The sequence below is a fragment of the Octodon degus genome, unplaced genomic scaffold (genome assembly GCF_000260255.1).
Source record: "Octodon degus isolate 3935 unplaced genomic scaffold, OctDeg1.0 scaffold00362, whole genome shotgun sequence".
NCBI lineage: Eukaryota > Metazoa > Chordata > Mammalia > Rodentia > Octodontidae > Octodon > Octodon degus.
Genome location: NW_004524938.1, coordinates 341,073 through 354,109, shown reverse-complemented (window position 1 = coordinate 354,109; position 13,037 = coordinate 341,073). Strand labels below are relative to the sequence as shown.

The 13,037-nt window shown below is 32.0% G+C and overlaps 1 protein-coding gene across 1 annotated transcript in view; it reads right to left on the bottom strand.

The window, feature by feature from the left end:
• Positions 1–13,037, bottom strand: part of Ascc3 (activating signal cointegrator 1 complex subunit 3) — a 382,010-nt gene that overhangs the window by 316,612 nt on the left and 52,361 nt on the right. Inside the window, exons 5-8 of the mRNA XM_004648215.3 lie at positions 11,880–12,000; positions 6,449–6,656; positions 5,529–5,670; positions 4,875–5,000 (exon numbers count right to left, since the gene is read on the bottom strand). Coding sequence (XP_004648272.1) covers positions 4,875–5,000; positions 5,529–5,670; positions 6,449–6,656; positions 11,880–12,000 — 597 coding nt within the window. The remainder of the gene's footprint in view (positions 1–4,874; positions 5,001–5,528; positions 5,671–6,448; positions 6,657–11,879; positions 12,001–13,037) is intronic.

Below are 13,037 nucleotides of genomic sequence, written 5' to 3'. Positions count from 1 at the left end.
TATATATATACATATAGATGTATATTAAGGCTTTATAAATCCTTCCCATACACTTACAAACCTTTCCCACACTTTTAAAAGCACTTCTAATATTCTTAAACCATTTCCTAAACTTGTAAACCTATGTAAATTTAACGGCATATGTTTACTGTATGGTACTAAAAATCCTGCTATATAGCAAAAGATGTGAGACAAACAATTTAGATTAATATTTTGTGAAAACCCACAAAACAGTCCATGAAAGTTGAAACATGAAATAGCAAGGGACTACTGTACTCAAAAACTTTGTGAATTAACTGAAGTGGTATTCCACTTGCTACTGCAATAACAGAATAAATAAACAGAATAAATAAATAAATAAATAAACACTATTAACATATTTCTGAACCCATCACATACGTAGCTTCATGCAGTTGAAAATGAAAACCGGTACTGTAGAAGACTGAAACTGAGTCATCTATTTTGTACACACTAGGGAAAATAGACTCAACAGTACAGAAAATAAGTAATATGTAGCACCAGTGACATCAGATTAACAGAGCGATGTGAAACTTTTAGAGCTTTTAATGATATAAACAACCCACTGCAGCATGACTGACACAGGTTCAGCACCACTGAACACACACTTCAAAATTCCTACATGAACTTCAGAATTCAATTTATTTTTCCAGGAAAAAAATAGAGCTTGAAAACAACCATAAAATTATCATAAAGGTTTTAATGTAGACCAAGTAACCTCTAAGACAAGTTACAAAGTTACAGGAACTGATCTAAAGGAATTTGCCTCTATATATGACATGAAACATAAATCCTGTATCTGTCTTGATTTGACTATATTACACTATAATATAAAAACTCACTTCACGTGAGAATGTACATTATCAAAAATTATTGGAATGTTTATTTAAAAGATAATCACTCAGGGACTCTGAATTCTTAATGCAGTTCATGCTGTACTATCAAAAATAATATATAAGAAAAAATAATTAATAATCAGTGCTGGGGGTGAAAATCTGTGGAACAAAGGAAAAGAAAATTTAAATAGAAAGATGCCAACATCAGTCATTAGTGGGGAAAGAAAATCAATTTGGTAATAAGTTACTGCCAATAACTAGATATGAGATGAAAATGTAGTAACGACAGGAAGAACAAATAAAGATAAATTATGCCCAAAATAAAAATATACAGAGAAATTAAAATATTTAAACTATTTTTACAATTAAAATACATCCCATAAATTGAGAAACACATCTCTAAAGGAATGAAGTAAAACAACCTGCTGAAGCAGGGAATTATTACTCCATTACAACACACCAAAAAACCCTCTCAATTTTAAATGAATTTTCATTGATTATCTGTTGATTTTATTTTTCTTTTTGAACCAAAAGCAGCAGACAACTGTGGACATTTGGAATTACAGCAAGTTCAGATGTATATTTTCTTACGTCTCTCTGATGGCCCCAATAGCTAACTGCTTTCCTAGACAAGTTATTAGTAAAAAAGAAAAAAGTTCTCATTCTCACAGAAATGCACCTTTGGAACAAGGGTCTGTACTCTAAGTACAGTTCTAAATTCAACGATCCTTTTACTATTGTTTACCTGTAACATGGGTTCCCACTTGGTCAATTTTGTCCCATCCCTCACCCCTAGAGAAATGGGTAACTCTAGATTAAATGCTGCACCAGTCCATGTATGAAATTTTAAAAAGCAAGGCCTAAAACGATCAAATTTATCCAAACAAAACTGTTTCAGGAACGATCTTAATAACTGTTAAAGGAATCTTTAAAAATCTAGCTTTCAACAGATTAAAATCTTATCTATTATTCAATCAAAAATTACCAAGCATGCCAAAAACCAGAAGAAATGCCCCATACAGAAAAAGTTTGCTGGCCTGCAGGCTATAGAAGTGATTGCAACAGTGTATAGAAATCTCAAAGGATAGTAAAAAGACACAAATCAAACTTAGAGAGAGAAAAAAAATTCCAATGCCTGGGAGAAAAGTACATAAATGAGGTTAACAGCACTCATTCTAGATACCACAGGGAAAAAAGATTAGTAAATATGAAGGCAAGTCAACAGAAATTGCCAAAGTGAAGCATGAAGAAAGAAAAAGATGAAAAACAATTTAATATAACATCTATGAGCCGTATGTCAATGTCAGCAGATCTAAAATATATATGCTTAAAATTTCTGAAAAATGGAATGCAGCAGAAAAGTTTTGAAAAATAATCACTGAAAACCTCCCATATTTGATAAGAATAGTAAACTCAATGGTTCAAAATGCTCAATTCCAAGCATAAAACCTTGGTGAAAACCACAGAGAAGGCAAGATTTCCTATCCTATTCCTGACTTTGGCTCATGGTATGTACATCTTGCATCAACAGCAAGACTGCAAAGGTGACAGACTATTCCCCTGTTAAGTCATGCTATATGAAACAGCAGTTTTTATTTAGGAAAATTATCTTGTTGGTCTGATCTAATCACATGAGGGTTTTTTTTTTTTTTTTTTGTTTTGTTTTTTTTAATTTAAAGTTTTTCAGCAGCCAGCAGCCAAAGTCAGAGATTTGAAGTAGATTTGATACTTCTTTGCTAGGCTTAAAGATAGAGGGGCCACTTGTGAAGACATATAGGCAGCATTCAGGAAGTGATGACCACCCACAACAGACTGTAAGGAGATAGGTATCTGTAATGGTTTGGGTTTAGATGTCCCCCAGAATCTCATGAAGTCATGGGGCAGGCATCTAGTTTGTAATTAATTCATGATCCAGTGCTTACATATGGGTGTCACTGGGATTATAAGTGTGAGTGCTACACCTGCCCTGAATGCAATATAAGGAAGGGACAGAAGCTTGCTCTCTGCCACTGCTCCTGTCTTTTGCTCTTGCTGTTTACTGTTGTTTTTACCAACATGAGCTGCTGCCCTCTGCCATGTGCTACTCTGCTTTGGAGCCAGCTGATTATGGACTGAAACCTCCACAAACACAGAGCTAAACAAGCCTTTCCTTCCTTAATTTTGGGTGTCAGATATTTTGTCCCAGCAATGAAAGAAAAGTAATCAAGATAGTATCTCAGTCTTAGAAGTGCAAGAAAATTAGACTTAGTAAACGATGTTATTGGGTTTGGAAGAAAACCAATCCCATACATAGCTCTTGGATGGCAGCTCAATCTAGCCAAGCCTAGGACTCATCCTTGTGAGACCCTCAACAGAGAACTTAGGCCAACTATGACCTGCCCTCGATAACTAAAAGTATAGTTTTTCAAAGCCTATCAGGGCAAACTATTAACTCTCTTTATAAATTTATTTGTTGTCATTCTTCACACACAACCTATGTATGTAGCACTCTTTACCTGTTATACATCTATCTGGCAAAATCCTATGCCCACAATATTCATCTCCACTTGAATTAAACATTTTAGACATCTTTTATACTTCCAAACCAAACATTACATTTGTGTCAGTGGCACATTTTTGTCAAATGATACAATAATTAACTATTTTAAAAACTCTGAAATGTACAAATACAAGACATTTTATAATAACAACAATTTAGAACATAATTTCAAAAACAGCTCCATCTTTGTCCAATGTTTCTCGTCTTTATTTTAAAAGGGTAATAATAGTAACTTGGGAAACCCATCTTTGACTACTGATGGTTCATGAGAGTTGATGAGAATATGCACCACAATCCTAAGAACCCCAATGCCTCTAACGAAGGGAAAGAAAATGATTTAGAAATGAATTGGTGACCTAAGTTGGAAAAAATCAAAACAGTGTTTCAGAATTAACTAGGCAGCTTCAATCTTCAAAATATTTGCATCTGACCACTCCCTGGAAGTTATGATCTAATCAAGAATAGATGTAATTGCATTCTGAAAAATTTCTATAGGTCATTCTGATGCACAGGATGAAAAATCACTGCTAAAGGATATAATTAAATTTTACTCCATCATAAAAATTTATTGTAGAAACTTAAAATTATAATGAATTGCTTTTCAAGTGACAAAGACATGAAATAAAATAAAATGTGATTAAAAGAAAGATGTACATGTGTGTACACATATATGTACACACATACATAAAAACATGATGGTATCTTTGCAAAAAATACATATTAAATATAAAAGAATAGAGTTAATCTTGGTTATTCTGAGGTCTGAATTTGGATAGTTAACATATCTTTATGTTGTTTCAATGCTGTCTCCTTAGCTATATTATTTCATATTTGTCTATACATATGTAACACATTTTTTCAAAAAGCATTTGGACTGGGGAGATAGCTCAGTGGAATAAGTGCTTGCCCGGCAAGTGCAAGATCCTGAGTTCAATCCTTGGTACCACCAAAAAAAAAAAAAGCATTTGATAGAAAGACTAATTTCAAATGATTATTATATTAAAGATCTATTTTATTTTGAGATAGAACAAGTATAGTAATATTATACCAAATGGTGAATCTAAATAAAGAATGTATATATCATTACTCAAGTAACTTTTATGTAGGTCTGAATTTATTCAAAATTAAAGTGAGAAAATGTTTCATAACTCCCTCTCCAAAGTACTTTCTTTTATTGTGGTTGACCATTTGATGTGTCACTACATATATGAATTTTAGAAAACATTTTACTCAAGTTGGCTTGCATGATTGAAACCAAAAACTAACTGAAATAGTCCAACAGGAAAATATAAAATACATATATATATACAAAATATAAACATACACTTATATGCATACATTCTTAAACTGTGTTCATATATCACTTTAGGAGGTCTCTGCACTATATTGGCCAACTAATTTTAAAAACAATTTTCTAACACAAATCTACTCATAACACATTCAACTCTCAAAAGTATAAAAGGTAAAAAGGCTCATCTTACCTCATCTAAGTCTTGGATATAAACTGGCTTTTCCTCAAAGCCAACTGGCATTGGTTCACTGTATGGAATCCTTACTTCTTCATAAAGTTTGTTATTTTCTCTTTGGATTCCGTCTGGTAAAATCATCTATAAACGTCAAAAATAAGAATCCAATAATAATGTTATATAAAACAACTGTTTAAAGTTTTTCAAATGAAGAGTCAGACAATACTATTAGCATTTTTGACATGTCACTGTCAAATACATTCAGCTAATTTTAATGCAAATAAACTAAAAAAACAAAAATATATAAGCACACATAAAACATTTATCCATCAGATATGAAATATACAGCACACTGTTACATGTTAAGGCATTAATTATTAATTAATTATATGATATCACTGAAAACAAATGTACACACATATGTAGGAAAATGTGCACTATGTAGGTTTAACTGAAAAATACAAATTACAACAATAGTAATAGAAATAAACAAGTATGTACTTAATATGTACTGTTTTAGCAACTTTACACTGAAACATATCATTTTCCTACATTTTAAATAAAATTTAACACATTCTACTAAACTACTACTCTACACACAAACAAAATAATCATACAGCATTTCCTCAGAACAGAGACAATACAAGTGTTTATATACCAATGTCATACCTTTGCACCAGCAATGAATGCTGATGTCTTCCTGGCTTCAGCCTGAGAATCATAAACATGGGGAAAACGTATTTTCTCAATGTCTGAGTCTCTCTGCCTGTTCAGAATGGGAACACTTCTAGCATTCAAAAGTGCTTGCTCCCTGTAAATACAAAAACAACAGGCCAAGTTATCATTTTCATTGTGAAAAGGAAAGAATATACTAAAAAGGTCATTATTTCAGGTAGTTTTCCATTATAAAGAGAAGAAATTCAGTTAGATAAAGATATTAGCAAAACAGAAAAAATTTTACTAAGAAAAAAGAATTTGGCACATTTTTAAATAACATTATTCCATGAATTGGCCTTAATATTCTTTCTTTATAATTTTATTTTCTTTTAATCCAAATATGTTTAACAAGTCATAAATTCCTTTTCAAAACTGTTTTGGTATTTAAAGAATCAAGTCTTTCCTCCATTTTCTTCTTTTCGATTTCTAAATAACAACAATAATAAAAGAAAACATTATTTATCTGGGAAATAAAAATCAAATATCAAAATAAATTCACGCAGGCTTTATATAACTTAAACTGAGCTGTCAGTATTTTGCTTGTAAGTAGCTTAATTCTAGATGTGTTATGTACATATACCAATTCCCCACAAGGAAAGTAACATGTACTACAAAAATGTCCTAATAAAGAAATATCTTATTTCTATAATCTTAATCTATTACCTATATTGATACAAGGAAGGATATCTTAACAAAGTAGATAATTGCATTTTTTACTCTAGAAAAACAGATTTTTATACAACAAAATTATCTTCTTGCAAGAAATTGAGACTATAGTGTAAGAATCATTTATACTGCAAAAGCTTTAAAAAAATTGTAATATGCAGAAAAGAAACTACAACATGTATTTTTCAGCTTCTCACTTTCATTACCTGTGTAGCCTCAATTCCTTAGGATCAAAACATGTAACACCTTCTCCAGAAATTTCTCCATCTTCTCCATACTTTTTTTCTCGTCTAGCAATTCTCTTTTCTTCACGGCGATATTGTTTCATTAACTGCTTTTCTTGTTCAGACTGAATAGTGACTTGACAACCATAATTAGGTTTAGCATTCTCTCCCAAAATTTTTTTGCAATTGTCTAAGAGCAAATTTTAAAATATAACAAAATGTAAGTCTCAGATGTGAACTGACCTTCATGCAAACAATTTTTTCTGTACTAAAAGGCAAAATAGCACAAAACCCTAACAATTCACTTTTTAAAGCTGATCTATTCAATTATATGCTTAAAGATACTTCTTTAAATAACAATGTTTAAATGAGGGCTGGGGAGATAGCTCAGCAGGCTAAGCACCTGGCTGGCAAGTGCAAGGACCTGAATTTGATCCCCAGTACCACATGCCATCCTGGCCCCAGAACCCCTGTGCACCATGACAGCCCCCAAACCAGACATGGTGTACACGTCTGTGAACCCAACACTGAGGAGGCTGAGACAGGAGGATCACTACGAGTCTGAACTGCATAGCAAGACCCTGTATCAAATAAATTAAAAAATTCTAAAGTGATATAGCATAGTGACTTAAGAAAAGTCAGCAATATTTTGCTACAAATTCAATAGTTTATTGTTACTAACAAATTCTTGCATATAACATCAGTGACATAAAAATTAAATTTATAATCTCAAAACCATTTATGCAATTTCAAAAATATAGTAACTATCAGTATTAATTGTAATTATGATTAGCATAATAATAAAATAAAAATTTTTACATATTAGTTATGACTTTTTCCTATGTAACAGATCTTATTCTGTTAAGCTGAAAATATGTTATGATTTATTCATAATGAAATACTTTCTTTTTAGCATTAGTTCAGGAGATGTTTATAAATAATGGCCAAAGCAAATTAAGCAAGAACATGGCATATTTTTTCATAAGACATGCAGTTTACAAAAGAAATGAAAGAACCAATGGGGAACAGTGGTACATGCCTATAAATCCAGCACCTGGGAAAGTTGACAAAGCAAGATCAAAAAGTCAAGCCCAACTCAGGCAACTTAGCAACTTAGGAAAACCCTGCCTCAAAATTAAAACAAAGGGGCTGGTGAGATGGCTCAGTGGTCTAGAGAACCTACTTAGAGCAAGCTAAGCTAAGCAAGGCACTGGGACCGCGGTTCAATCCCCCAGCACCACATGCCAGCCAGCCCCACCCCCTGGTGGGCTGAGCTGGGCACACACACACAAAATAAATAAATAAATTAAAAAAAAATTTAAAATAAAAAAGGGATGAGATGTGTAGCTCAGAGTAAACACTCTGGTTTCAGTCTCCAATACTGTTTTTTTTTTTGTTTTTTGTTTTGTTTTTGTCAGTACCAGGGATCAAACTCAGGACCTTGTGCTTGCCAGACAGGCACTTACATCACTGAGCTATATATCCCCAGACCATCAACCTCCAATACTGAAATAACAACAAAGAAAGAAAAGAGAGAAGAGGAGAGGAGAGGAGAGGAGAGGAGAAGAGAAGAGAGGGGCAAGGGGCGAGAGGCAAGAGGAGAGAGAAGAAAAAGAGAAGGAAAGAAGAGGAATGTAAGTATGCCTATCATTTGGTAAACTCAATATGCAGTATCAATTTTCTTCTAACAGGATTACTTTCTTTTTAATTATATCTAAGAATTAGTACTTTGGTTCACTGCAGCCTTAAAGAACTGACAAGAATGTCATTACAACAAACCAACTCAAAAAACATTTACTATATTGAGGATCTACTACATCCTAGCACTGTTGCTAGGTTTGAAAGACAAGAAGGAATGAGATTTAGTCCATACTCTGACAGACTGTGGTCCAAATTATTTCATCCAATTACAAGATCCAATATAGAACATGGGAGGAATTTTATTTTATTTTATTTCATTTCTTTTTTTCATTTCTTTTCTTTCTTTCTTTTTTTTTTTTTTTTTTTGGAACCGGGGATTGAACCCAGGCCTTTGTGCTTGCCAGGGAAGCACTTATTCCACTGAGCCATCTCCCCAGCCCCCAAGAATTTTAATAACAGGAAAGAAAATCTGCTTTGCAATTCATTCTTGGTCAAATCTTTACAATTATCAGATATCTTCATGCCTCTTCATATGACTTCAAGGAGGTCATTCAACTTTCCATCACATAAAATAATCTACCTCCTCACAAACCACTTTATAAGCCGCAAAATTGAAAGCTTACCTCAAAGTTACAAAACATGATTCCATCTGTATTGGAACTAAATTTTAAAATATTAGAACAGTTTTTTAAAAAGTATGTTCCAATTAAGTCTTATAAGACATTGAGTGAGTCTTATACCAGTATTATAATAATTGAACTTATGGTTAATATTCAATAACAGAAATAGCAATCAGCATTCTGATAGTTTTCATGTGTACTCTGAATTAAATAATTTGTCTGCATCTTACACTATCAGCAACAGACAATAAGCAAAATATTTCAAAGTGTCAATAACACCATTTTGCTATCAGAAATAGGTATTAAACATTTTTGAAAGTGTGAAATTGTAAGTAGTTTAGGTGACATATTATATACTACATGGTACTGTCATTAATATTTTAAGTAAATGTGATAAAATAGTTTTATACATACTTGTGATCATCCAAATAAGGAAATTAAAATTAAAGGAGTATACATCTGCCTCACTGAAACATTTATAAGGTCTCAGAATATACTAAAATTCATTAGTTTGAGAAACTGAAAGAGTAAATAAGATCCAAAATGACCACAGATATTGTGAATGGGAAGAAACTTTATAAAAGAAAAGAAATACTATAATGGGAAAAAAGGAAGGAAGGGAAAAGGGAAAAAAAAACACACACACATATACATAAGATAGTTAAGACAGGTATACAACTAGTTTCTCTTAGTTCACTTAAAAGAAAGCTTTGAGCTAATATTTTTTTGGACAATATTTCATGTCTATATTTTCTACTCTGAACAACTACTAACAAATTCTTATAGAATAGGAGGGATACGGATATAGATAAAGACTCAAAAATCAGCAAAAGTGCTAGAAAATGCTAAATGACAAGGCACTACACTCTAACAGTGATTTCGATAAAGAAAAGGATGGGACATGGTTAAAAACTTACTATGTTTATAAAGAAAAAATAAAATTTGCTAAATAGAACTCTGGAGAATCATTAAACAGAAAACATGTCAAAATATTCAAATAAGTATAAACAATGATGAACAAAATTCTTCCAATGTCTTTCTTCAAAAGTATTTTCTCATTTAAAATATTAAAAAAAATAATTTTTCATGCACATATAACAAAAACCTAGAAAACCACCTTTTATCTTTTTTTTTTTTTTTTTTTTTCCCTCTTCCTTTTCTGGACAGTAGTGGGGCTTGAACTAGGGCCTTCTCACTGAGCAAGTGAGACATTTTTATTTTTTATCTAGAGACATGGTCTCTCTACATTCCTACTTTATCCAGAGTGAACTCAAACTTGGGATCCTCCTGGCTTCACCTCCCAGAATACTAGGTCTACAGACAAGCACCACTGCACCCAACTTAAAAAAACCTTTCAAAAAAAGTGTCAAGTTCTTTTTTACAGCCCTTAGAAATGTTAAATTTATTTGTTTGAATAGCAAAACTTTCAAACAGTTTAATTATCATTATTAAATATCAGCAATGTTAGTAATGATCTAATATGGAATAAGAGAAACGATAGCATGAGAAGAGTAGAAAACATCTCAGGGAAGACTAATGACTCAAACATATTAATTAAATATTTACATTAAACATTTATTTTAAGTATTTCTTTTAAGCTAATCTATGAAACAGAAGTAATGAAACATAACAAGCATAAATAAAAGTACCAGTTCATCATCTACAGTTTTCAAATGGACTCCCCTTTATGTTAAAGCTGCTATTAAATGTTAGAATCAGTAAACATCTCTACTATAACATTTAGGAGACTAACAAAAGAAACACTAAATTCTTAGAACTTATATCATAGGACTGGATGTTTAATTCATTCATTTTTCACTCACAGGTAACTATTTTTAATGTTCCCAAACCCATACAGACTTGCTGCAATGAGTCCCACTAGGTACTGTACTATAGGCGGAATCCCTCATGGAGAAAGACACTTTAAAACTGTTCAGTACACCTAGGACCCCCACAGACAGGCCAAATTCAATCTTCCAAGTATCTAACAATTTCAACACAACACTAAGCCTCTAAGAACATCTTGTCAATACCGTAGAAGTTCTGGATTTAAAATCAAGGCTGTTTTTAATGTTTCCTTTAAGTGCTATAATCATTATATAACTTATTCAGAAATCAACTTAGATGTTGTAAGCATATTTTTTATGCTTTAAACATCCTAAACTATTTGTTCAGCTGGGATATAAATTTGGGTAAAGGTAAGAACTTTCATTTTCATGTCTATCACTTAAAATCTGAGTGTGGCACCACTGTATTATCATACGTCAGGAAATTTTTTTATAGCTTTGGCTTCCTAGTTAAATTTGTAATTTTCTTGAAATTTTTAAAACTGTATGTGATTCTACATGTGTTCAATATGCAGAGCATGATGACTGAATCTCACTTAGAGACCGTCATTGTTCTTACATTGTGGCAAAAATTTTATATGTGAAATACCACAATGTCTGCAATTCTCAATCACTGCACAGCCAAAATTTTAAATGATGATGTGTGTGTTTAGAAAAAGGGACAATGGAAGCAAAATATTAATGATTGATGAAGGTGTGCAAGTGTTCAATAAATTATTCTTATACCTATCAGTTTCAAAGTTGAGGAGAAATTATAGTACTACCTGGTCCATGGTAAATACTGTACATATTTGCTTTAAAAAATTATTAGCTACTGTAAGTGATGTCACATTTTACAAAAAATATCACACTGAGAGGGCCAGCATGATAGCGCAGCAGACTAAAGTGCCTGCTTAGGCACAGCGAAGTTGCCAGGGTTCAATCCCCAATATGCCATGCCAGCCCTACCCTCAGGGCACAATGAGACAGTGATTGAGACTGGGCATGGTAGTGCATGCCTGTACTCCCAGCACTTAGGAGGCTGAAAACAGGAGGATCATTATGAGTCTGATCTATGTAGTGAGACCCTGTAGACCATGTAGATCCTGTCCTAAATACAGGAAAAATAAAAAATCACACTGAAACATTGTCATACCCTATTCGAATCTTTTGAAGTTTTTTATACTCTGCCATACCTAAAACCTACTTAACGGAATAGAACTAGCAAAATATAATAGACCAAAGGATATAAAAATATAATGTGATATAAGTGTGAACCAGTGAATCTTTCTTTTAAGTTAGCATTACCACTATACAAACTCTTACCTTGAAGAGCCTGAAATTTATGATCACTTGACGAATTAAGGAATCTGTCCACAATTGTTATTCTGTTCTGGAGAAGCTTCTCAATAAGATCAAGTCCTTCAGGTCCAAGTAATTCAAATAACTAGTAAAAGAGGAAAGCAAATAAAATGCCTATTAGCTCGAAATTAGCTTTTTAAGTTACTAATATCCTATCAAACAAAGGAAGAAAAGTTTAATAAATAACAAGAAAATTAAATCTTAACACTGAGAAGGAGCTTTCGTCTTTAAAAAAGCTATTTATATTTATACAATTAAAGATTATGAGTTAACTTTTTAAAATAATTATGATTTTAATAAACTCTTACACTTAGTATTTCTTATTACAACCAAATGAAATTGTAAAGTTCTGGCTTTTTAACATAGTGCTCTGAGTTTTTCAGTCCTGAGTACCATTTTCCTTACATCCTTCTACTTAACAGTGGTCATTTTAGAGTTAACCATTAGAATGTTTTAATGAATCAAGACTATATGTGAAATTTTTACATGTAATTTAAAACCTAGTGCCTGGCACTTAAAACACAGTGCGGCAAATCCTTCCTGTAACTTTATTTAAAAATTTCCATACATATATCTACTTCTATGTAGCAGTTATCAAACATTAAGTTGATTTCAGAGTCATACAACCTGTGTTAAATACAGAGACCTTCAATTACACAATTACATAATTTCACTAATCGTAAAAGCCTTTAGATTTCCTCAAGTATGATCTGGAAATACATGTTTTTATTTTCTTTTCGGAATAGCTATACTCTAAATGTGAGGATGTTATATTAACTAAACTCTATTATCAAAGAATCCACACAAAATGATTGGATCAAAATTTATGTTGAGTATATACAGGATGTTATATGTATAATTTCTTTGTTGTTCATTTTATTGGTAAGTACAAAAAAGGAACAAAAAGTCATGATATCGTACCAATTCTAAGTATACCTACAAAATTTATATAACATTTATTATACACCAGGTACTAGGACAAGCAGTTTACTAGTGTTATCTAATAAATCCTAACAATCTTTTCAAATTAAAGTACTATTATTGCTTCTGGAATTGTAAAATTTAAGTTTTAGAAATTTATATACATTGCCCAGCTAGACAGCTAATTAGCAGAGTTCTGAA